The sequence below is a fragment of the Poecilia reticulata genome, chromosome 18, assembly GCF_904066995.2.
Source record: "Poecilia reticulata chromosome 18, P_reticulata-male-v2, whole genome shotgun sequence".
Lineage (NCBI taxonomy): Eukaryota > Metazoa > Chordata > Actinopteri > Cyprinodontiformes > Poeciliidae > Poecilia > Poecilia reticulata.
In genome coordinates, this window is record NC_088847.1 from 27,472,048 (window position 1) to 27,496,399 (window position 24,352).

The 24,352-nt window shown below is 38.7% G+C and overlaps 3 protein-coding genes across 3 annotated transcripts; 1 reads left to right on the top strand and 2 right to left on the bottom strand.

The window, feature by feature from the left end:
- Positions 1-1,927: 1,927 nt before the first annotated feature.
- Positions 1,928-2,825, top strand: LOC108165999 (ladderlectin-like). The gene is made up of 4 exons (XM_081599112.1): positions 1,928-1,943; positions 2,000-2,112; positions 2,216-2,350; positions 2,425-2,825. The coding sequence occupies exons 1-4, from the start codon at positions 1,928-1,930 to the stop codon at positions 2,566-2,568; spliced, it is 408 nt and encodes a 135-aa protein (XP_081455238.1). The 3' UTR covers positions 2,569-2,825.
- A 1,458-nt stretch (positions 2,826-4,283) lies between these two features.
- Positions 4,284-6,012, bottom strand: LOC103460755 (ladderlectin-like). The gene is made up of 6 exons (XM_081599896.1): positions 5,911-6,012; positions 5,715-5,808; positions 5,251-5,351; positions 4,982-5,116; positions 4,784-4,895; positions 4,284-4,580 (listed from the first exon to the last, which is right to left on the bottom strand). Exons 2-6 carry the CDS (start codon positions 5,773-5,775, stop codon positions 4,501-4,503), a joined length of 489 nt encoding a protein of 162 aa, XP_081456022.1. The 5' UTR covers positions 5,776-5,808; positions 5,911-6,012; the 3' UTR covers positions 4,284-4,500.
- Positions 6,013-11,428: 5,416 nt separating this feature from the next.
- Positions 11,429-15,211, bottom strand: LOC145548681 (microfibril-associated glycoprotein 4-like). Its single transcript, XM_081599570.1, has 7 exons — positions 15,092-15,211; positions 14,923-15,019; positions 14,137-14,289; positions 13,402-13,440; positions 13,018-13,114; positions 12,554-12,724; positions 11,429-11,890 (listed from the first exon to the last, which is right to left on the bottom strand). The coding sequence occupies exons 2-7, from the start codon at positions 14,926-14,928 to the stop codon at positions 11,637-11,639; spliced, it is 720 nt and encodes a 239-aa protein (XP_081455696.1). The 5' UTR covers positions 14,929-15,019; positions 15,092-15,211; the 3' UTR covers positions 11,429-11,636.
- Between the last annotated feature and the right edge of the window lie 9,141 nt (positions 15,212-24,352).

Genomic DNA, 24,352 nt, shown 5'->3' on the forward strand with positions numbered 1-24,352 from the left:
CGGATTCTTTTGGTTACTTGCTCGCCAACACTGAGGCCACAAGCAGCAAAATGAGTAAGAAACAGATCAGATGTCTGTCAAGTTTCTTTGCGAAGGGAAAAAGGCCCAGAGAAGGCCCAGAGAACTCACCTCCCGGACCGGTAGGTGAGTTCCACATTACAAGCCGCTCTGCATAACATGCGGCGACCGGCTGCTAATGAGGGAACGAAGCTTCAAGCTGCTTCGCCACATAGAGACCAAGCAGGCTGTGGATATAAGCAACACTTTGGGTGTTATTGTCTCCCATCACTCCCAGATGACACCATCTCATTGCAGAGAAACAAGCTCAGGGCTCCCGTTAGTCAGCATCGTGAGTTAAAATTTTCACGAAAGTAAAAATCTTAATACTTCAATCTTAGCTCATTCCAAGCTAAATCTAACAGTTTGCGCTGTAAGAAAATTAAGACGAAGTTCACCCTTCTAACATTATACACTAATTTTACCATCACTGACCTCTAGGGGCTCTCTTCATGTTTGAGAGCTTTTCCTCCTCCCATGTTTCATGTCTTTATTACTCTCACAGCTCAGACGTGTTGCAGATTCTCACATAAGAGCTCCATCTCAAAAAACCACATCTTTTCCCCACAGCCTCTGCAAATCAAAGCTTAAGTGCCTGTTATTTTAGAAATGCTTGTTCATTAGAACAAGAGGTCAAATATATCTGCAGAGTGTGCATCGGCATTTGTCTACAAAGTATTAAAAAGTATATATACTAAATAGGTCACCAAATGCTTAAAATGTGACTGAATAGATGAAGGACTGTCAGGGAACAACAGAGATGCAGAGAATCTAACTATGGGAGTAACACTAGAAAATAATCAAACATTCAAAACTCAAATACCAAAATGATCGACCTAAACTCAAAGTCCTACAGGTGACAGAACATAATTTTGGGGTTGTGTATGAGTGCTAAGAAGCAGGTTTAAGTTTTTGTTTTTCTTTTTACGTAAATAATTAATCAATCATATTGAATATGAAGAATCATTTTTATATGAATTTAAGTGTTTATAAATGTGGACAGGCAGGAAAAATCAGTCCCAGCTCCATCATCAGTCTTTGATATCACAAGACTCCCAACAGTGACACCAAGTGGTTGTGATGGTCAAACGTTTCTGCGTCACTTTCAAAGCCATCAGTGAAGCTGAATGGATCGACTTGATCTCCTCAGTGATGTCAGTTTTAAATATGAATAAAAAAGCGGAAATTTTAAAATGAAAACTTCAATTCTTTAGTATGTTCCCTTTTTGCAGCTTTGTTTGCAATTACTAAAAATTTAAACCTTAAGCTATTTTTTTTTCTTTTTTACTTAAAGAATTAATCAATAACTCTTAATCATTATTGAATATGAAGAAATCATTTTTATATTAATTTAAGTGTTTTTAAATGTGGTTAGCAGGAAAAATCAGTCCAAGTTCAATCATCAGTCTTTGATATCACAAGACTCCCAACAGTGACACCAAGTGGTTGTGATGGTCAAACGTTTCTGCATCACTTTCAAAGCCATCAGTGAAGCTGAATGGATCAACTTGATCTCCTCAGTGATGTCAGTTTATCAATATGAACAAAAAAAGCGGAAATTTTTGTGATTTTCTGTGTTGTGCATCATAGAAACCTATTTAATTATCGTGTTTTTCCCCTTCCTTTTATGAAATAAAAATTATTCTTAGGCCTTGTTTAACTCCTAATCTCATCAGATTAGGGAATTTGAAAACACATTTTCTGGTGGAAACGTTTCACTTTATGACATAAAGAGACCTAAGAACCTAATCAACGATTATCTTAACATGCAGGAACTGATTAATCTTTGGCCTCTATGGTGAAGCTGCCACAAACGGTGACGCATATAACAAATATGAAAATAAGTCTGGTTAGTTAAAGTATTGCTGAGATGGAGCAGGTAACAGGTGGAAAACTGTCATTTCATCTGACCATGTTTACCTGACAGTATATTTGTTTTCAGCAGCCGTGATCAACCAGATCAATCATTCAGGTTCTTGTTCTTCTGGCTGGTCTGAGTTTAACGGACGCTGCTTACGCTACTTTTCTGTACCTGTCACTTGGGCTACAGCTCAGGTATCTGTGGTTTATTCTTAAATTTAGGATTATCTTGTACACTTTGTTTGGATTCTTTAATCTCAGGAGTCATTCTCATGCTCTCTGTTTTTCTCCAATGTAGAAAAGCTGTGTGTCTTTGCAAGCTAATCTTGTATCCGTCCATAATATTGATGAGTTTGATGAGATCCAAAGGCTGTTAATGGCTGCAACCAATGAGTATAAAGAAATATGGATAGGAGGCTCTGATGCAGAAGAGGTAACTTTTCTCATAGACATCATTTGTCAGACAGTCAATGAAATTAAAAGTTGTTAATTACATTTTTACTGTAGGTAGGAACCTGGTTGTGGAGTGATGGGAGTCCTTTCCACTTCACCCACTGGTGTCCTGGAGAGCCAAATAATGGTGGATCCAGAGGAGACCAGCACTGTTTGGAAATGAATGACAGAGGTAAATACAAAATAACATCCCATTAACTTTTTATATAACATACATGTCTAGGTGACTTTTACTTTCACAATCCACTTATAACGCTAATTAGTTGTTGCATGAACAAAATTGAGTTTTTTATACTTTCACCATTTTTAAAATATGTTCCTGACCTTTGCTGTTGCTACTAACAGGCTCAACATGCTGGGATGACCAGCAGTGTTTGGAAGTGCGTCCATTTGTCTGCGCCAAAAGAATAAACTCCTGTGATCAATGAGACGGATGGAGTGAAAGACATACAGAGCAGAATGTGTGTTGGTGATTTTCCTGCTCTTACATTGAGGATTCATCAGCCTCTTGGATAACCTGAAGAATCTAAATTTTATTGTACAGCTTTACAGTATGGCTGCTCCTGTGAGGAAACATGTGGAATGAATGAAATGAGTCAAACATCCAACCTGTTGTTCATGATGGATGTCATAAACATCAGACTCTTTGATAAACCAGACTTGTTTCATAAGATAGAAATAGTATCTTCTGCTGTCATCTCTTAGTTTTATTATTTTTTCAGTATCATAATTATATCTTCTTTTTGTATTCAAGCATGATTTCAATTATCTTACTTGTGAAAAGTCACTACGACTGAAGCTGCTTTTCATTTTTGTATAAGGTGAAATAAATGAACAAATTCCATATTTGAACTGATGCATTCTGAAACAAGTCCACTAGATCATGAACAACTGTGGCAAGAATATCCCTGAGAGTTTCTGAATGTGTATTACTTGGAACATCGATTTGTTCTTGTTTGGACTGCAACTTTAATGCAATGTGGAGTTTTTTGTTTGTTAACTTTAAAACATTTGAAAGTGGTTTCATTTTTAGTTTACCAGCTGCTTTGAAAATCTATGTAATTGATATGAAGTCAACTAGAATTTAACTTAAACCAAATTATCATTTCACATCATAAATCCAAGTCGTCCTCATGTAGCTGATCAAACTGTTTTTACTCACATTATCAAATTAAAGTAACCACTCATTTCAAGTAAGCAGAATTAAATTCTTGATTCAACATGGTGTCTTACAATGCATTTTAGTACACACATTAACGTGTGATGCATTAACATAAAATATTATTACTGTTTTTGGATTAGATTGAATAATGACACCCAAACTGAACAATAGAAAGGCACAGAGGCCAATCAGCAAATGTTCATGTCAGTGATGATGCAATGCAGGAAACAAAAGCATGTTGCTAAGCTCCCTGGGAAATATGGTAGCAGATCCACTTGCAGTAACTGGTAAAATACAACCTAAACATGAAAATGCTTCTACAGGCGTAAGAGTCAACATCTGCACAAAAAGCTGAAATGCTGTACTGAAAAGTCGCTAAATATTGAAAAAATGTTTCTAAGTTGGCCAAAGTTCTCTGCTCGTCTGACCATTAAACAAGTCACTAAATATTTTATCTTATATCTTGGATATATGACCAAATCCTCAGAGAGTTAACACAACTTATTGCAAATTTATTTCACAAAACACACACCTTCAAATTTAAAATGTAAATTTTGCATGATTTCTTTGACTTAGACAAGAAGTTAGTAGAAACAACTAAATGTGCCTCAAACCTCTTACAGTGTTTGCTTATTGTGTTGTGGTTTCATAATGTAAAGCACTTTGATCTGTCTTATTGCTAAAATGTACAATACAAATAAAGCTTACTTGGCTAAGCTGCACACGAAACAAAAACACATCCAGACCAGCATATTTTAATGCCCGCCGTTTAATTTTGCAAAGAACAAGAAGGGAAGTTTAATCAGCAAAAAAGTACACAAAGCCGTTACTTTACAGTACATTTGGCCTGATCGAATGAGACGCAGGACAGAGCTCCTCTGTCCATGTGCTGCACCGCACCATCTTTCAAGCAGCATAGAAAGAAAATAAAAAGATGCAAACTGAGGAAGCTTCTTCATGTCTTCAGCTCATTTCAGCTTCAGTTTTTTCAAAAGGCAGACAGAGGGTAGGCGAACTGCACATCTGTCATCGTCCCAGCACTTTTCTCCTGGAAGTGAGACAGAAAACTGTTTTATACCGAAAAGGCCTGAAGCTTTTCTAAGGTCACAGCAGTATTCAGATTGGAATTATTCAGGAAAACTTTGCAGCACTAAAGATAAAATAAATATTTATTAATTTTATGTTTTTGCATGTGATCAGACATCTATAAGATGTGGCTTAATCATTGCTTAAAAGAAAGAACAGTTTTACCTGAGTAATTCATTTGCATGCAGTGCTGATGTGAACCAGCATTGTTGGGTTCTCCAGGACACCAGTTTGTAAAAGTCATCAGGCTCCCATCAGTCCAAGCCCAATGACCTTCCTGGAAGAAGACGCATCAGGAGAATGACTCTGACAGTCTGTGTTGACCAGGTTTTGATGAATAGAGTAATATAGGGTAATGCTAACCTCAGCTGCATCAGAGCCGCCGATCCACGTAACCTTCATCTCATAAGTGGCACGCGTAATGAGCGACTGAATTTCATGGTATTCTTCAGAACTGTGCACAGACGCAAGGTTTCCTCCCATGGAAATGCAATTTCTCTGCCAATCAATCGGAAAAAAAGAAACGTTTATTGGAAAAACAATGTTGATGAAACATTTACTTTTTACTTAGGAAGACGCAACATGTAAAGGCAGTTTCATGTTCCTAAACATTAATCACTGTCCAGTTATACCTCAGCTTTAGCCCAAGTCATTCGTCTTGGAATGTATTTGAAACAGCGTCCCTCGATTACATTCCAGCCAGACGGGCATTCAGTTCTCAATCTATTGATCCCTTTGTGGGAAAAAAATATAACAAAAATTATTATCTATTGCACCGTTTCACCTCATAGTGAATGTTGCACTGAAAAGTATCAAACTAATCTTCACTACTATGGTGTAAAAGTTGTAACTGTATATTTTTGAGATATAAAAAGGCTTTTTGGTCAGCTAAGGTTCAGCTGGTGTAACTAAATCAGAAATGGAAAGTGCACCAACAATCTAGAAACAGAACTAATATCTCTATCTATAAATGATATATTTTTAATTTTTAAAAAGGACATATTTAATTTATTTTAGGTAGCAGGTTAAGTCAAGTCATTTTAATTGCACAACTCAAAGGATTCTTTCTTCTCACACTTCCTGACAAAATGCTCACCGTTGACGCTGCTCAGAAGCATCAGACCACAGAGAAGCAAAGGCAGAGTGAGCATCGTCATGGCTGCAGGTTCCCGTTGGGTAATTATCACCTTCTGTGAAAATAAACATACAAAATCGAAGAGAAACCAAGAGCCAGAATGACAGGTTAAGTAAAAAGGACTTTTAAAAAAATATCAGAAGAATCAGCTTCTTACTTTCAGCTCTGAATCAGGAAGTTTCAGGTCAGATAGAGGAACAGCAAATCAGCTTTTATAGACACATTTATCGTAACATCACATCTTAAAGGAGGAAACAGAGACATTAAAGGGGCGCCCACATGCAGACTGTGTTTTCTGAGCTAATCATGCTGCGTGCAACTCAACAATCATTTATGGAACATTTGTTTCTTCCTCAGAAAGCAAATTTATAACTTAAATAAATATTAATCAGAAACAAACATTCCTGTTTTCTTTTTAACTTGGAAAATGTCTGTTATTATTATTCATGCACATACAGGTCCTTCTCAAAAAAATTTTATATTGTGATAAAGTTCATTATTTTTCATAATGTAATGATAAAAACTAAACTGTCATATATTTTAGATTCATTGCACACCAACTGAAATATTTCAGGTCTTTTATTGTTTTAATACTGATGATTTTGGCAAACAGCTCAGTCTAAAAAAATTACCATATTTCATCCGACCAATAAAAGAAAAGTGTTTTAATACCAAAAAAGTCAACCTTCAAATAATTATGTTCAGTTATGCACTCAATACTTGGTCAGGAATCCTTTTTGCAGCCTTCAATGCGGCATGGAGGCCATCAGCCTGTGACTCTGCTGAGGTGTTATGGAGCCCAGGATGCTTCGATGGCCTTAAGCTCATCCAGAGTTGTGGGTCTCAACTTTCTCTTCACAATATCCCACAGATTCTCTATGGGGTTCAGGTCAGGAGAGTTGGCAGGCCAATTGAGCACAGTAACACCATGGTCAGTGGTCAACGGGACACAGTGCTTTCTTGGTCTGCTTCATTTTGAGTCTGTGGTCATAAAGTTTTGTTTCATCTGACCAAAGAACATTATCCCAGTGGCAAATTCTAGGCCTTCATGTTCTGCATTCCTACTTGATTATCTCCCATGAAGTCAAATAACAGATGGTGCAATTGGACGCTGGCGAACCTTGATCCTGAAGTTAAACTTTAATTTATTTGGCATTTTTCCTGGACTCTTTAGTTACGATTCACATAATCCTTTTGAACTTTCATTGTTCCTCAGATTCATTTTCTTATTTCTCTCTTTGCTGTCCCTCACTCCTTGATGCCTCTCTATCTCTCTCTTGACTTGAGTCCACATCCTTAAATGGAAATGTTTTATTTGACCCAAAGGAGAAGGTAATGAACAACACAGAAATGTTCTGCGTACATTGTGCAATAGATTTGATAAAATGCGCCTTATGCAATAAGCAAAAAAGTTACCCAATAAGCTGGTGGGTGTGAAATGTACTTCTCTTTTGTGAGATCCTCTTTTTGTTTTGTGAAATGCTTTTTCCAGGCATGGACTTGGTCTTTGTCCAGAACAGAACCACTAACTCCATGTGAACCAAAGGCCACAGCTGTCGTCCTGATGGCCACGGATCTTATAACAAAATGCATTTTGATAGTTGGTAGAAAAAAGTGCCTGTTGCTTTTCTCCTCTAATCTTGAGCTGAAATGTCTCTTGTGTTTTGTTCCTCTTACATAATTTAATATATTTGTAGTTTCATCTGAAGCAGCTGCGGCTTTCTTGGCGTCCTCATTGACCTGGATGCTCCCTGTCATATTATCTGCTGCCGTTTTCTACAGAAACTTGTAAAACTTATTCATATTTTCTCCTGTTACAAAACAAAGACTTTTTTGTTCTCCACACTTTATGCACATGTTTCTTACTTTACATTTTATTAAGCTGCACATTTTTTAATTTGTATTGTGTTATTAGCTCTTAATGTCATAACAGTTTCTGCTGCACCGTTTCTATCATTGTAAATGTTTTTATTTTTGTGAATATGTATGCTTCCACTTATCTTTCTTCTGCTCCTGTGCCACCTGATAATGGTAGTGAGACAATTAAGATTATCTCCATTCTCTTCTTTTTTTTATTGCATTTATATTAGCAATAATAACATCATTATAATTATGGTTTCCATAAAATTGTGTTCATGATGTCATCATTTTATATTTTACATTAAAATGTGGCTGAATTCCCATCATGAAAAGCTCGTGTTCAACAGAAGCATTTAGCATTTTTAGTTCTTTTGTAAAATTGACCAATAGTTTTTTTTTGTCACTGTCAGTTTGCATGTAGTTCCTTAAACAGAATTGTTTTTATTTGACTCACAGGAGGAAATAATGAACAAGACAGAAATGTTGCACATGTATTGCACAATAGCTTTGGTATCATGCAGTAGTTAATACATGTGCAGTCGACTCCTCTGTTGTTTGGTCCTGTGTTTGTTTTGTGAAAAGCTTTTGCCCAGAGATGGACTTGGACACCAAAGTCCACAACACTGTTGACCTCGTATCTGTGTATCTAGCAAAAAACACATTCTAGGTTCTTATCTCATCTTTGGTTCTTATCTTCTTTAAAGTATCAGAACCAGGGCTCACTCATCTGGTTTTCTCTTAGTCATGTTCGGTTTCATGCTAACAAACCCACATTTGCAGTCATTGTGACTCGTGGTTTTAAATAAAGGTCTTCTCTACTGAACTAAACTACCAGAACCTCTGACATATTTCTGCAATTTAAACTCTTAGGTTTTGTTTAACTAAATTTAATTAATGTACTTCTAAGAGAAAAATCCAAATTTGTAAGTACTTGCAATACGTTTACCAAACGTTTGTGCTACGTTTGTGCTGGTTTGTGCAGCAAAATTTTTTGTTTGTGCTGCTTTGGCTTTGATGATATTAATGAAAGTGTAAAGGTCAAAAGGCCAACCAGCCCCTCTACTTTTATGAAAATAAACAAAATTGGTGTCAAACGTTAGTGCTACGTTTGTGCTGGTTTGTGCAGCAAAAATTTTCGTTTGTGCCGCTATCATTTTAAAGATATAAAGAAAGTTGGATTTCATAAAAGTTGAGGGGCCGGTTGACCATTTGCCCTTTACACTTTCATTAATATCTTCAAAGCCAAAGCAGCACAAACTAAAATTTTTGCTGCACAAACGTAGCACAAACGTTTGACACCAATTTTGTCTGATTTGAAGAAGGTGGGGGGGCCAACTTCACACAGGTTTCAGTATGCCTTCAATTTTGAATAAATCCCCAACAGTGTCACCAGCAAAGCACCCCACACCATCACACCTCCTCCTCCATGCTTCACGGTGGGAACCAGGCATGTAGAGTCCATCCGTTCACCTTTTCTGCGTCGCACAAAGACACGGTGTTTGGAACCAAAGATCTCAAATTTGGACTCATCAGACCAAAGCACAGATTTCTTTGGCCCAAACAAGTCTCTTCTGCTTGTTGCCTGTCCTTAGCAGTGGTTTCCTAGCAGCTATTCTACCATGAAGGCCTGATTCACACAGTCTCCTCTTAACAGTTGTTGCAGAGATGTGTCTGCTGCTAGAACTCTGTGTGGCATTGACCTGGTCTCTAATCTGAGCTGCTGTTAACCTGCGATTTCTGAGGCTGGTGACTCGGATGAACTTCTCCTCCGCAGCAGAGGTGACTCTTGGTCTTCCTTTCCTGAGGCTGTCCTCATGTGAGCCAGTTTCTTTGTAGCGCTTGATGGTTTTTGCGACTGCACTTGGGGACCCTTTCAAAGTTTTCCCAATTTTTTGGACTGACTGACCTTCATTTTTTAAAGTAATGATGGCCACTCGTTTTTCTTTACTTAGGTGCTTTTGTCTTTCCATAATACAAATTCTAACACTCTATTCTGTAGGACTATCAGCTGTGTGTCCACATGACTTCTGCACAACACAACTGATGGTCCCAACCCCATTTATAAGGCAAGAAATCCCACTTATTAACCTGACAGGGCACAACCTGTGAAGTGAAAACCATTTCAGGTGACGACCTCTTGAAACTCATCAAGATAATGCAGAGCGTGTGCAAAGCAGTAATCGCAGCAAAAGGTTGCTACTTTGAAGAACCTAGAATATAAGGCGTATTTTCAGTTTTACACTTTTTTGTCCACCGGTGGTCCACCAAGATGATAAGGTTACAGGAAATTTAAAAATATTACTGGGTAATTATACGTTATGGGACAACATTGCCAGTAACACGCTACTTAAACACACAACTAATCTTAAAAACAACAAATCAAAAAACACAATCAAAATGAATATCAATTATTTGCACTTTTGTTTAATCCAAATTAAGTCAGCAGCTCCATCAGGCCCCCCAGGGCTTCAGGGGCCCCATAAACACCAATGTTTTAACACAGACCACAAATACATGAATGTAACACTTGTTTATTGAGATGATCAATGCTGCTAAATTTGATTTAATTTCAGCATACATAAATTAAAAGATTATAAATTGTTTAACATTTAAATGTAAGATATTAAACTGGCAAGTTGACTTTGTAAACGTTCACAGAACAATATTCATAGTTAGAAAACTGCGTTGGAAAACAATCAGTGAATTGTGTAACATCAGCTATGCTTCAGCATTCAGTGAGTCTTTCACTTTATATAATAACACAACAAGACCTGTCACAATAAACAATAAATCAATTAATCGCATGATAAATTAAAAGAAACTCAATTATTTTCACTTGCTTGATTTATATTTTTTCTCTTTTTTTCTCTCATTTTACCAAAAACTGAATGATAAAAGTCTTCAGTCCGGTGTTTTGGTTGCAATTATCCCTTTATTTTTAATTAAATTTTGTTTTCATGATTTATTTTATTGTTGATTCTGTTGTTTTCAAGTGTCTTCCAGTTCTACTGTTTAAAGTTTATTGATCTTTGAGAATGTGTTCTTGCATTTTTATGTCATTATTACTATTATATGACTTGAAAATGTTCTCAAAACAACAATGTTATCGTCAATCGCATTAAGTTCAGGGACAATTTATCGTCCAGCAGTATTAGTTATTGTGACAGGCCTAGACAGATTTGTTAATGTTAAAACATTAACATTTTTATGTTAATGTTTTTATCAACAGTAAATCTCAGGAATTTGATCTCACACACGCTTAAACACAACCTGATCAAATCAATCAACTCATCTCTAGGAGTCTAAATATCATATAATTTGTTTTTTCAACATGTTGATGCATATCATATGATCATTGTGAATGGTCAAATTATCAAGGACATAAAGGTTAGAATAGTAATTATTTTTAAATAGGTATTAATGTGGACTATGAATATTTATTGTGATCCAGAGATAAAATTCTTTATTTTTATTTTTTACAGATTATTGCAAGGAAAAGCGAAATTATGACTTTCTGCAGTTCTTGTTTAGCTTCCTGATCGTTTTCTGATAAAACTCCAATTAAACTTAATTTATTTGTCTTAGCTAACATCAGATATACTTAAGTGACAAAACAGATCATCAAATAGACATAGAGGTTCACAGTGACACAGTTGAGCATGAAATTATTGAGAATCATGGAAGATTTAGTTTTTTCAATTACTTGCATTTAACGACGAGGTTTGATTCTAAAAATATTTCCATTTGGCCAAATTTCTGTTTTAAAACTGGCATATTTTACGTTTAACATGTAAAACAATCCAGACACACAAACATTGCTGCTTGATTCTTATTTATTATCACAGAGCAGGAGAGAAACTGATTACAGTAGTAAACCCTCACCAAAGATTTAAAGCACAATCAACTGGATTATAATTAGAGGTAATAATATCAACATTTGACTCATGTTTGAAGCCAAAAGTTGATGATTGATTACAAGAAAAAGCAACTCATCATTTTTTGCTGGATGTTTGACCTGCAGATTTACTTGGCAGGACGAATTTTCATGCTGATGCTCTTCAGGGAGTAATCAAATCCCTTCCAGTGAGGCCATTCCACTCCAACAGCAAAGAGAGTCTTGTCAGCCCCCCAGCGATAAACACCATTAGGGTTTGCATAGTGACAAGTATTGTACCAGAAAGCACCCAGATAAGATTTGGCACAGTTGCCGCCCCACTTGTCCTGGTCTTTGTCAAAGGTGGAAAATTTCTGTTCATTGTGATAGGTAAGGCTGTCTCCTGCAGAAATCATTAGAGGACACAAAAACTATATGAATAAAAAAGACATTGAGTTGAAAATTTAAATAATGAAAAAACAAACAAAAAAAACATTATGATCAGACAAAAATAAAATTGTCATTTCAATACAAAAAAATACTGGCTTTGTAAAAACTCACTAAACTTATGTTTAGTGAAATAAATTATAAGAGGTCATGTTAATCTCTTACTAGCCTATTATGAGATCAATTCAATTTACTTTGATCAGGTTTTTTTTCTGTAATCAGCCAACATCAATCTGTTTGCTTCAGAACCACAAGAACAAACTCTAGGTTATAATATCACTGACACAACACATTTCATTGAGTCAAGGTGTTTTATTATGAATCCTGAATGGTCTAATAAAGCAAATTAGCTTTATTATTAATATTATAGATGTTATACATATGTAATAACACAGGAGTCCCTCAGGGATCCATGCTCAGTGCCTTGAATCCATCCATCCATCCATCCATCCATCCATCCATCCATCCATCCATCCATCCATCCATCCATCCATCCATCCATCCATCCATCCATCCATCCATCCATCCATCCATCCATCCATCCATCCATCCATCCATCCATCCATCCATCCATCCATCCTGTCTAGTAAAGTTAGGATGAGGTTTTCTCATGACTCACCAGCGCCCCCTTTGTTGTCGAAACCACTCACATGAAGCAGGTAACCGTCACACTCAGCATCGACTTTAAATGAAGAGTAAAGGGCAAACTTTTTGTTTCCTTCAAAGTCCTCCATGTCGACCATCAGTTCACAGTTTTGAATCCGTGTCAACTCATGGATGTTATCAAGACCTGCACAGACATGCAAACCATCAATATTTAATTTTTACTGAGACTTTTACACACCTGATTTATGTGGATTTGGAGGAAGTTAGTTAAAATGTTCAAAGGGTCATTAAAGGCATAAAGTTTCACCTTCTCTGTCCTGTACCTGGTGTAAATACACCATCACTTTGCAAAACAATAGTGAAGAAGAGGGCCCAGTAAATAACAAACAGATGGTGACACATGTGGCTATAATTATGTTATTATTGTCCTAAATAAATAAACAAACCAAGCATTGATTGTTCAGGTTCATGTCTCACCCAGCCAGTACTCTCCAGCAGCGTTTCCAAAGCCTCTCTTGTACTCGGCCCAGGTTCTGTAGAAGTTTACAGAGCCGTCCATCCTCCTCTGGAAAACCTGGAGAAACAAAGGAATCTGTTCAAGAAGTGAACTAATTTCTCACTTACACATTCAGGATGAAAAGAAAGTGGGTTTTACCAACTGAATTGATATCAATAGTCAATATTTAACATGACAAAATTTACTAAGTCTTATTTTTAACAAGGAGGTGAAAACGGAAGGAAAATAAAAACTCTTCTTTCAACAGGACTTGATGTTTGTTGGATGAAAACCTCCAGGAACCTTCAGATAAACCAAGTTGTTCTGCAATCAGAGTTCATGTTGAGTTGATGTGGACATCTCACCGTCCAGCGTCCTCCCTCTGAGTCCATGTCACAGTAAACCTTCACACAAACACACAGATTAATTGGGCTGCAGTAGATATAATATATATTGTAGAACATTATATATTATCACTGTCTCAGTAATGTGTGAACTTATAATTAAATAAAATTTTATCTCAATAAATAACTGCTTTAGTTTTAGGTGAAACAAACTGGAGCTTGAATTGAAACAACAACATATTAAGTTTCAGTTTAAGTAATGTGTATGGGGGCGTGTCGCCAGGGGCGGGGCTGTGGGGGCGGCTTCCCCCGGGCCGGATGGGGGCCTGGGTCTGGAGGTGCCAGGGAGGGAGGAATGGTTTCAAGTCGTTTAAATGTCTGATTATAGAGGGAGAAAATGTGCCCTCACCTGTTGAGAAAGGTGTATTTTATGTTAAAGTGACCTTCCCCAATGGAATATATACTAGTCAGCCCCAAGGGCTGTTTCACTCACGGTTTAGCCGAAATGCTTTCTGGGTAAAAATCAAAAGACAAACGCGGCACAACACCAGCCCCCCCCCCCTCAACAGTTCCACATAAGGGGCCCGGTGATCCGTTAGGGGCCCAGTAATTGACCCCGCCCCCCAGCCTGACGCTGACTTGTTCCGCTAGTGCGTGTCACATTTGAAGGCAGATAAACCTAAAGTCAGGTTTGGTGATGCCCAGAACTCTAATCTGGATCTTCATTCTCACAAACAAACCAAACTTAAAGTTCACCTGAACAGCAGATGTAGATCCACTTGGATAGATGGTGTACACTCCACTGGGCCGTGTCTTGTCCACATTGTAGACGTCATTACAGTTTGCTGGCAGTTTGACCACTTGACAGCTGACCAGCAGTGGAGCCAAGAGGAAGAGAACTGATGACAGCTGGAAGACAGAATATGACACCTTCTGAACATCACCCATCAAATAAACTCTGATTAACATCCATCTAGTCAGATTAAACCTGATCCCTGTTCACACCTATCCTTGTCCTGCATGTTGTGCTGCCAGATTTGCAGCCTCAGGCTGTCAGACTAATGCTGGATTCTGCTTTAACAATGGTTTCTGGTAGGTGGGACCCTACAATTTTTTTCAACAATTTATTTAATCAATCCTGTTGAGAAATGTTATTTCCAGAGCCAATGATATGCACAGTGTTTGCCTTCATTCAATGTTTGAATACGTTTAAAAACTCAAACTCACTCAACATTTCAGTGAGTGAACAAATACCTCACACTTTTAATAGTCAACAAACTCACTAGAAGTTGTTTGATTGGTTCATTTTTGACTACATTGTAAAATATGTTGTTTGTATTCATATTCTAATCATCATTGATATTTCATAATACAATGTCTGCTGTTTTTTATTTTGTTAATTACATTTTAAATCTTAAAAAAATCTTTCCAGGATAAAGTAAATAAAGATAGATACATCAATCCTCATGTTTCCTACATTGTAAATCATTAGACTGATAATTCAGTTACAAATATTTTTTATAGTGCGTGGTACAGGCTTACCTTCATCTTTCCTGTTGATCTGGATAAAATTGATCAAAATCGATGAAAATCTGGAGTCAGTATGGATCGCTATTGAATTGCAATTCAATGAAATTCCCTGTAAATGTAAAATAGAGAAACGTTAGTGGTGAAAAACAGTTGTAAATGAATTCATTCGTTCATCTCTCACCTGCAGCTGGAAGGAACTTGATTCCAAACTTCGGCTTCTCCTCAGTGTCTCCGATGTTCAGACACCGTTATTTATACCTGCTGAATGTGCTGATGTGTCACCTCACCTGACTATCAGAAACCTAAATCAAACATCACCTGATGAAAAAAGACCTGGGCTTCATCAAAGCAAATACTGGATACAGGATCTGGACTAAGGTGTGACTGAAAGGGAAAACCAGTCTGCCCAAAGAAGATATGAACAAACACTTTCTATGACAGGCTTCTAAAGATATTGCATCTTTCCTCATAGACATATTTACTCAGTGTTGTCATCAGGCCTTTTAGTCAATACATCTGTATCATGGTAGAAATGTGACCCAACACCAACACGCCATACACAAGCAAAACGTTTGCCAGCTTCCTGTTGGGGATTGGATTAGGACTGATTATATCTAACGTGGTTCATATCGACTAGAACAGCATCCAGTCGATCAGACATCTTGCCATTGCATGCCATTATGTCCGACTTCGCCACACTGCTAAACTCACACTATCCACCATAAAGTGTCAGTACTGGAAGAATGCTGTCCCTTGCATTTCATCAGCATGCTGGAAAACTCAGTTTTGATAAGTTTTTATCCCCCATGACTTGAGCAAACAGGACAAACGAGAAGCCGATCAACAAGAGTCTGTAGGATGAGTCTGATCAACACCAGAGGCTATAAATGGGATCAAAATCGCAACTTCAATCCAAAATGGTGGACTTCATGTTTAATGTAGATCATGGTGAAAGAGACTTTTCTGTAGGTCTTGGAGAGCTGCACTCTGATAAAGTAAGGTTAATGTGGAGGATTGTTGAGGAATTGATGGTGCGATTTGCAAAACTTTAAAAAATGTGATTTTTATGTATGACTAATAAACATGCTAAGGCCACCAAAACGTATCCGCTCAACAACTTGGCTGTGCCTTGAAATTCTGTCTATAAAAGTTATGAACAGAGTTATGGACCACACTCTGACACCAGTCATACAGGGGCCTAACAGCCCTTATCAAAGGACCCACCTGGTATCCTATACTCCTGGAGAATCCTCCACGGGGCTCACTGAGGGACACGGTTGAACACTTTCTCCAACTCTATAAAGCACATTGGTTGGGTGAACTCCCATGCATCCTCCAGGACCCTGCTGAGGGTGTAGAGCTGAACCAAAGCTCCACGACCAGGACAAAAACCACACTGCTCTTCCTGAATCCAAGGTTTGATTATCCGATGGACCCTCCTCTCCAGGAACCCCGGAATGGACATTTCCAGAGAGGCTTAAGAGTGTGACCCCTCTGTAATTGTAGCACATCCTGTGGTCCCCCTTTTTGTATAGGGGACACAGAGGTGGGAGTTAAAGCCCCGTCTCCTGAGACTCTGCCAGATGTTCCAAACACTTATGTTTGGGCTTGCAAGGTCTGACCGCCATCCTGCCCCACCATCAGAGCCAGCACACCACCAGATAGTGGTCAGTGCACACCTCCTCACCTCTCTTCACACGAGTGTCCAAGACATGAGGCCACAGATCAGACGACAGCAAAGTCATCCAGTGTCCTTGTGCCCAGAGCCCATAAGGACACCCTTATGCCTGAACATGGTTTTCACTATGGATGATCCATGATGAGCACATAAATTCAACACCACTCAGGTTCAAATTGGGGTTGGGGGCATTGCTCCAACCCAAACCCTTCCAGGTCTCTCTGTCTTTGCCCATGTGAGTGTTGAAGTCCCCCAGCAAAACCAGGGAGTCTCCAGGGAGGTACGCTCTCCAGAAATCCCTCCAAGGACTCCAAAAAGGGTGTGTGATCTGAATTGCTGTTTAGCGCATGGACACTGACAACAGTCAGAACTGGTCCCCCCACTTGTTGGTGGCAGTCTTACTTCTTTATGTGGATCCAATGCAATATGTTTTAATTCCACCTGCTCATTTAAAAAAATTCTATTACCATCAAATTGTGAGACAGGAGTACATTTTTTCCTCGTTACTTTAAGCTAACACCATGTGCAGAAAGCTAGCTGAGGATGGTATTACAATTGGAAACTATAAACCATAAATCAATCAGCCCACGCAGCCCAACATGAATTCCCCCACATGGCCTCCCCATCCAACACACAAACATCGCCCCAAACACAGACGCCATAATTCTCCTATCAACAAAAATAATTAAGCAAATTCTACCTGCAGGAACTTGGCAGTGTAATAACTAAAAACCACAATGCTTGTCAAACAGTCCCATGACAGGTTCTTAGAAGAGTGATGACATTTTTACACAAGCAGTATTTATTTAACTACAACACTGGAACACCCATGGGTGTCAGATGATATGGATACCATAGGTTGGTAATATTCCACTATTTTTTAAGCTTAACTTCCTGAACATTTGATCACGACTATAAATGACATAAATAACTCTGAATAAACTCCCAACTAGTAAAACTAGTGAAGATTAGATCCATAAAAATAAATAATACTTACATAAATTAATATTTATTAGTTTGTAGCTCACCCCACCTCGCCTCACACACCTGATCCCATCTCACACCACCTCACCCCTCATCCCCTCACCTCACTCCACCCCCTGACCCCCTCACCCCACCTCAACTCACCCAACCTCTCCTCCTCACCCCTCCTCAACTCACCCAACCTCTCCTCATCCCATCTCACCCCACCTCACCTCACCCCATATCACCTCCAGCCAACCCCCCCTCCACCCTCCCAACTCACCCCACCTCACCTCCAATTCTTCCAGTTCAATTAAGGTTTTGCAACCACTTAATGTTTTCTGAAAGTCAAAAAAGAATTTCCATAAACATGTTTCTGCAGCTCTACCATCAGCTTTGTTGCAAAGATTTGCCCTTACAAGAGAGTTTAATATTTGAGAGAGTTTAAGAAAGTATGTAAAATCTGAAATGGTCGGTTATCTGAATGCAAAGGCTTTCCTCAATTAGTTATTTGAATACACATTCAAATGTGTTGTTTAATTATATTTAACTATATTAATGCAATAATTAAATATATAATTATGAAACCCAATTTTATTACATTATTACATAATGCAGTGTAACAATCCCCGACATGAATTCCCCCACATGGCCTCCCCATCCAACACACAAACATCACCCCAAACACAGACGCCATAATTCTCCTATCAACAAAAATAATGAAGCAAATTCTACCTGCAGGAACTTGGCAGTGAAATAACTAAAAACCACAATGCTTGTCAAACAGTCCCATGACAGGTTCTTAGAAGAGTGATGACACTTTTACACAAGCAGTATTTATTTAACTACAACACTGGAACACCCATGGGTGTCAGATGATATGGATACCATAGGTTGGTAATATTCCACTATTTTTTAAGCTTAACTTCCTGAACATTTGATCACGACTATAAATTACATAAATAACTCTGAATAAACTCCCAACTAGTAAAACTAGTGAGGATTAGATTAATAATTAAAAAAAATACTTACATAAATAGTTCATCACAAATTACCACATTTTCTTTAAACCTCAAATTTAAACATATGTCCACTTTTGAAATTGAAATTATTATAAAATAGTTATTCCTAAAAAAAAATAAAATACAAAATCAATTAGCCAGCAAAAATAGAAATAACCAATGCTTCTTAAATCTTGACCCCAAAAGGCTCATTACTTAAACTATATTGATCTAAGACAGATCAGGGATTGATCTTGTCGGAGGACGGCTCTACTTCCTGAAGGGGCGGAGCCAGCGTCATGTAAGTTGTGGGAGAGAAAGGAACAGTTAGTTGTGTCAAATCGAATAACAAGACAGAACATGTAAGAAAAAAAGGGCTTTATTTAGTTATTACAACATTGAGGCAATTGAGGCTTTCTAGACTCAATAGCCTAGAAAGTAACTTAATCAGTATAAATACCTCACTCATCCTCACCCCCTCACCATTCCTCACCCACCTCAACTCACCCCATCTAACCCCACCTCACCCCACCCCACCTCACCGACTCACCCCACCTCGCCTCACACACCTGATCCCATCTCACACCACCTCACCTCACCCCCCTCATCTCACCCCACCCCCTCACCGCACCGCATCTCACCCAACCCCTCCTCATCCCATCTCACCCCACCTCACCTCACCCCACCTCCTGACCCCTCACCCCACCTCATCTCACCCCCTCACCCCACCTCACCCCACATCACCCCCCCTCCACCCTCCCAACTCACCCCACCTCACACACCTGATCCCATCTCACCCCACCCCCTGACCCCCTCACCGCACCGCATCTCACCCAACCCCTCCTCATCCCATCTCACCCCACCTCACCTCACCCCATCTCCTGACTCCTCACCCCACCTCACCTCACCCCCTCACCCCACCTCACCCCACATCACCCCCCTCCACCCTCCCAACTCACCCCACCTCACACACCTGATCCCATCTCACCCCACCCCCTGACCCCCTCACCGCACCGCATCTCACCCAACCCCTCCTCATCCAATCTCACCCCACCTCACCTCACCCCATCTCCTGACTCCTCACCCCACCTCACCTCACCCCCTCACCCCACCCCACCCCCCCTCCACCCTCCCAACTCACCCCACCTCACACACCTGATCCCATCTCACCCCCCCCCCTGACCCCCTCACCCCACCGCATCTCACCCAACCCCTCCTCATCCCATCTCACCCCACCTCACCTCACCCCATCTCCTGACTCCTCACCCCACCTCACCTCACCCCCTCACCCCACCTCACCTCACCCCATATCCCCCCTACCCCTCCTCCCCCCCACCTCACCTCAAATTCTTCCAGTTCAATTAAGGTTTTGCAACCACTTAATGTTTTCTGAAAGTCAAAACAGAATTTCCATAAACATGTTTCTGCAGCTCTACCATCAGCTTTGTTGCAAAGATTTGCCCTTACAAGAGAGTTTAATATTTGAGAGAGTTTAAGAAAGTATGTAAAATCTGAAATGGTCGGTTATCTGAATGCAAAGGCTTTCCTCAATTAGTTATTTGAATACACATTCAAATGTGTTGTTTAATTTTATTTAACTATATTAATGTAATAATTAAATATATAATTATGAAACCCAATTTTATTACATTATTACATAATGCAGTGTAACAATCCCCGACATGAATTCCCCCACATGGCCTCCCCATCCAACACACAAACATCACAACAAACACAGACGCCATAATTCTCCTATCAACAAAAATAATTAAGCAAATTCTACCTGCAGGAACTTGGCAGTGAAATAACTAAAAACCACAATGCTTGTCAAACAGTCCCATGACAGATTCTTAGAAATGTGATGACACTTTTACACAAGCAGTATTTATTTAACTGTAACACTGGAACAACCATGGGTGTCAGATGATATGGATACCATAGGTTGGTAATATTCCACTATTTTTTTAACTTCCTTAACATTTGATCACGACTATAAATGACATAAATAAATCTGAATAAACTCCCAACTAGTAAAACTAGTGAGGATTCGATCCATAAAACTAAATAATACTTACATAAATTAATATTTGTTTGATCTGTAGAATCTATTATCATTATCTATTCATCTAAAGCAGCAATCAGTAGATGGGAGACACTAATGTGAAAATTATACTCAGAGGGTTAGCCAATCACAACAATTCCTGCTTTTTTATTCATATTTAAAACTGACATCACTGAGGAGATCAAGTCGATCCATTCAGCTTCACTGATGGCTTTGAAAGTGATGCAGAAACGTTTGACCATCACAACCACTTGGTGTCACTGTTGGGAGACTTGTGATATCAAAGACTGATGATGGAGCTGCTGATTTTTCCTACTATCCACATTTAAAAACACTTAAAAATGATTTCTTCATATTCAATAAAGATTATAAATACATATTGATTAATTATTTTTTAAGTAAAATATAAAATAAACTTAAATCTGCTTTAAACATTTCTACACAACCTAAAAACTATCATATTCTGTCATCATCTTTGAGTTTAGTTTGGTCATTTTGGTATTTCTGAGTTTTGAACGTTTGGTTATTTTTGAGTGTTACTCCCTCAGTTGGTTTCTCAGCTCTCTGATGTTCCTCAGCTGACCTTCATCTGCTCACTTAGTCACATTTTAATCATTTGGTGATCAAATCCTTTGATCAGTCTTTGCTTCTTAGACTAAGGTCTATGTATTCTATGCAGATATATTTGATCTCATTCTAAGGAACAAGCACAGGGAAGTTTTAAGCTTCGATTTTCAAAGGGTAAAGTTCATTACAGATCAAGGCTGAGGGAAAAGATGGAGCTCTTAATGTGAGAATCTGCAACACATCTGAGCTGTGACAGTAAGAAAGATATGAAACAAAGCAGGAGGAAGAGCTCTCAAACATGAAGAGAGCCCCTAGAGGTCAGTGATGGTAACATTAGTGTAACATGTTAGAAGGTGAACTTCATCTAAACTTTATTACAGCCCAAACTATTAAATTCAACTTGATATAAGCTAAGAATTTAACTCATTAAAAACTATATAGTGAATCAGGGGGAAACACAAACAAAAGGAACCAGTTCTGCAGCAAAGTGGGAAAGAATAATGGATTAGTGCAAAAACTTGTTTGTTCAAAATGTTTTAGTGTTTAGGTTTTTCCATGAAAAGCTAAATAGCTAAATAAAACGTGAGAATATTGATTCAATAAGTTTACTTTTCTAGATGACTGTAGTTCAGTAGAAACATGAGCAAAAATAACTTGTTGCTTTGAAGAGGTTGCTGACCTGTGCAATAGTTATACAGGTGCTCCCTCTAGTGGTGGAGAAAAGACGTTTCACACAACTCAATTCAATACAACCTAGAACCTGAAAATGTTTTCTTTTGCAACAATTTCTATTTTAAAATTGGTTTAAGGTTTATTTGTGTGTTTATTTAAAAAAAAAAACACATAGCCATTTGCTTCATATTGTCAAAGAGCAAAAGAAAAGTGGATTACATGTAGCAAACCCTCAACACAAATATGTAAGCACAATCAACTTAAATATTTTAAAGCTAGAGGTAATCATGTCAACTTTATCTACAGCACTGACATCGGGATGTCATTCGGACTAGAGAAGTGTGGTCGGATGGTTACAAAGAGAGGGAAGGTCATCCACACAGAAGGGGTCTCACTCCCAGAAGGAACAATAGCAGACATAGAGCACAGCTACAAGTACCTGGGAATACCACAAGCAAATGGCAACCTCGATGAGGTCACAAGGAAAGGAGCCACAGCCAAATACCTCCAACGAATAAGGCAAGTCCTGAGAAGCCAGCTCAATGGCAAGAACAAGATCCGTGCAATAAACAGTTATGCCTTACCAGCAGGGGTGGGAAGTAACGAAGTACAAGTACTTCGTTACTGTACTTAAGTACAATTTTCGTGTATCTGTACTTTACTTAAGTAGATTTAATAATGGGTACTTTCTACTTTTACTCCACTACATTTTACAGTAAGTATCTGTACTTTCTACTTCACTACATTTCTACAAAACTGCCGCGTTACTCGTTACATCCAAGTCGCGTTGCTCTTTTTTTCCGTTAAAATGTGAAGTTCAGGGATTTAAGGTGGCGCCGTAAAATCCGAGCAATAACGTGACTTAGTGTCTGTTGTCACCCATCGGCTCCACCTTTACTCGCACGCGGAGCTCCAGACATGCGCAGTGGTTTCCTTTGAGCGGGAGAAGATGTCTGTTTAATCGATAATAGCTGCAGAAATCATAAGATATGGCGACATGTAAAATCAGCAGCGCTTCGCTTTCACAGACGGCGGGACTTCGTCCAACTTTTAGCGTCACTTGGAAGGAAAGCTTAAAGAAAGGTAAGCGCTGTGGACGTGATGCTAGCAAAGCTAGCTGTATAGAGACACATGTTGCATCTGCGATGAAAAACAGTTGTCACTCATGCGCTGAATTACTGTGTGGAGGTGTTGACTGACATGTCGCAGATATGGGACAACGCTGTGACCAAAGTGCAATATAGTGATGACATTCAGGAACGACCTGATTCTTCTGGACGGATCTTGACCAAGTCCTATAGTACTGAAGCCTCAGTGAGAGCCGTTCTTTGTTCTTGTAATGCTCTGCGTACACTGCAGTAGCTATTTTATTTCATTGAAATATCTTTATATTGGCGAATAAATAAAACAAGAACGTAGCAACACAGAGCATGCTCATTGCTCTTTGTTTTCGTCACCTGTCATGGTGGCAGACGTTGCAGCAGGAGGGAGGATGAGAACAGTCACGGTGCTCCTCCTGCTTGGTTACTTCTTGCTTATTGGGCCTTGGACAGTGTTCATAGTTGAGCGTTGTTAATTGCTATGTTTAATGGTGCAGACAATTATTATTTCTGACATTGGCAATATGGGGAACCGCACAGGGCGTTATTTTTTTAGGGATGGCAGGAGACCTCTGTGTACTGTGGCACAGAGATGAAAGCAAAACAGAATGAAGAAGAGTTTGAATTGATACTGGTTAAATTTATTTCAGCTCTAACTATTTAATATCTAGGTGTTTTTATGGGAAAGTGGATCTTTCAGATCAATTTGAGAAGCAATTTTGATAGGTAAATTTAATGTTATTGTCATGTAGCACAGGGTGCTGGTTTTGATTTGGTCTTGGGTTCAGTGGTCCAGACTACAACTCTGCTACGAGGCTCCTTGGTTCCATGTCCTCCTCTGCCAGTTGGATTTCTTTCAAAATAAATGTGTGGCAAAAAAAGTGAAGTTCATGTTATGTTAGGACAGGAGACAAGATGTTTCCATCCCTGAAATGATGATGCATAGAATCACATATCTAAGTCTAAACTATGTTACAGAGTAAACTCAATAAAAACAGGCTTTATCTGTGGCTGTTCATTAAAATGGCACATTATTGATGTATTGAAATTACATACGATCGGTACACTTAATGATATTAGCGATTAGGTAATGCTTTCAGCAAGTACTTTTACTTTTAATACTTAAGTATTTTTAAAAGCCAGTACTTTTTTACTTTTACTTAAGTAAAATGTTGATGTGGTACTTTGACTTTTACTTGAGTACATTTTTGTCTGTGTAGTTGTACTTTTACTTAAGTAAATTTTTTGAGTACTTTCTCCACCACTGCTTACCAGTAATCAGATACCCTGCCGGAATAATTAGCTGGCCAATGGAAGAGATGAAGGCCACGGATGTTAAGACTCGGAAGCTACTAACCATACATGGAGGGTTCCACCCCAAATGGTTGCAATTATCCCT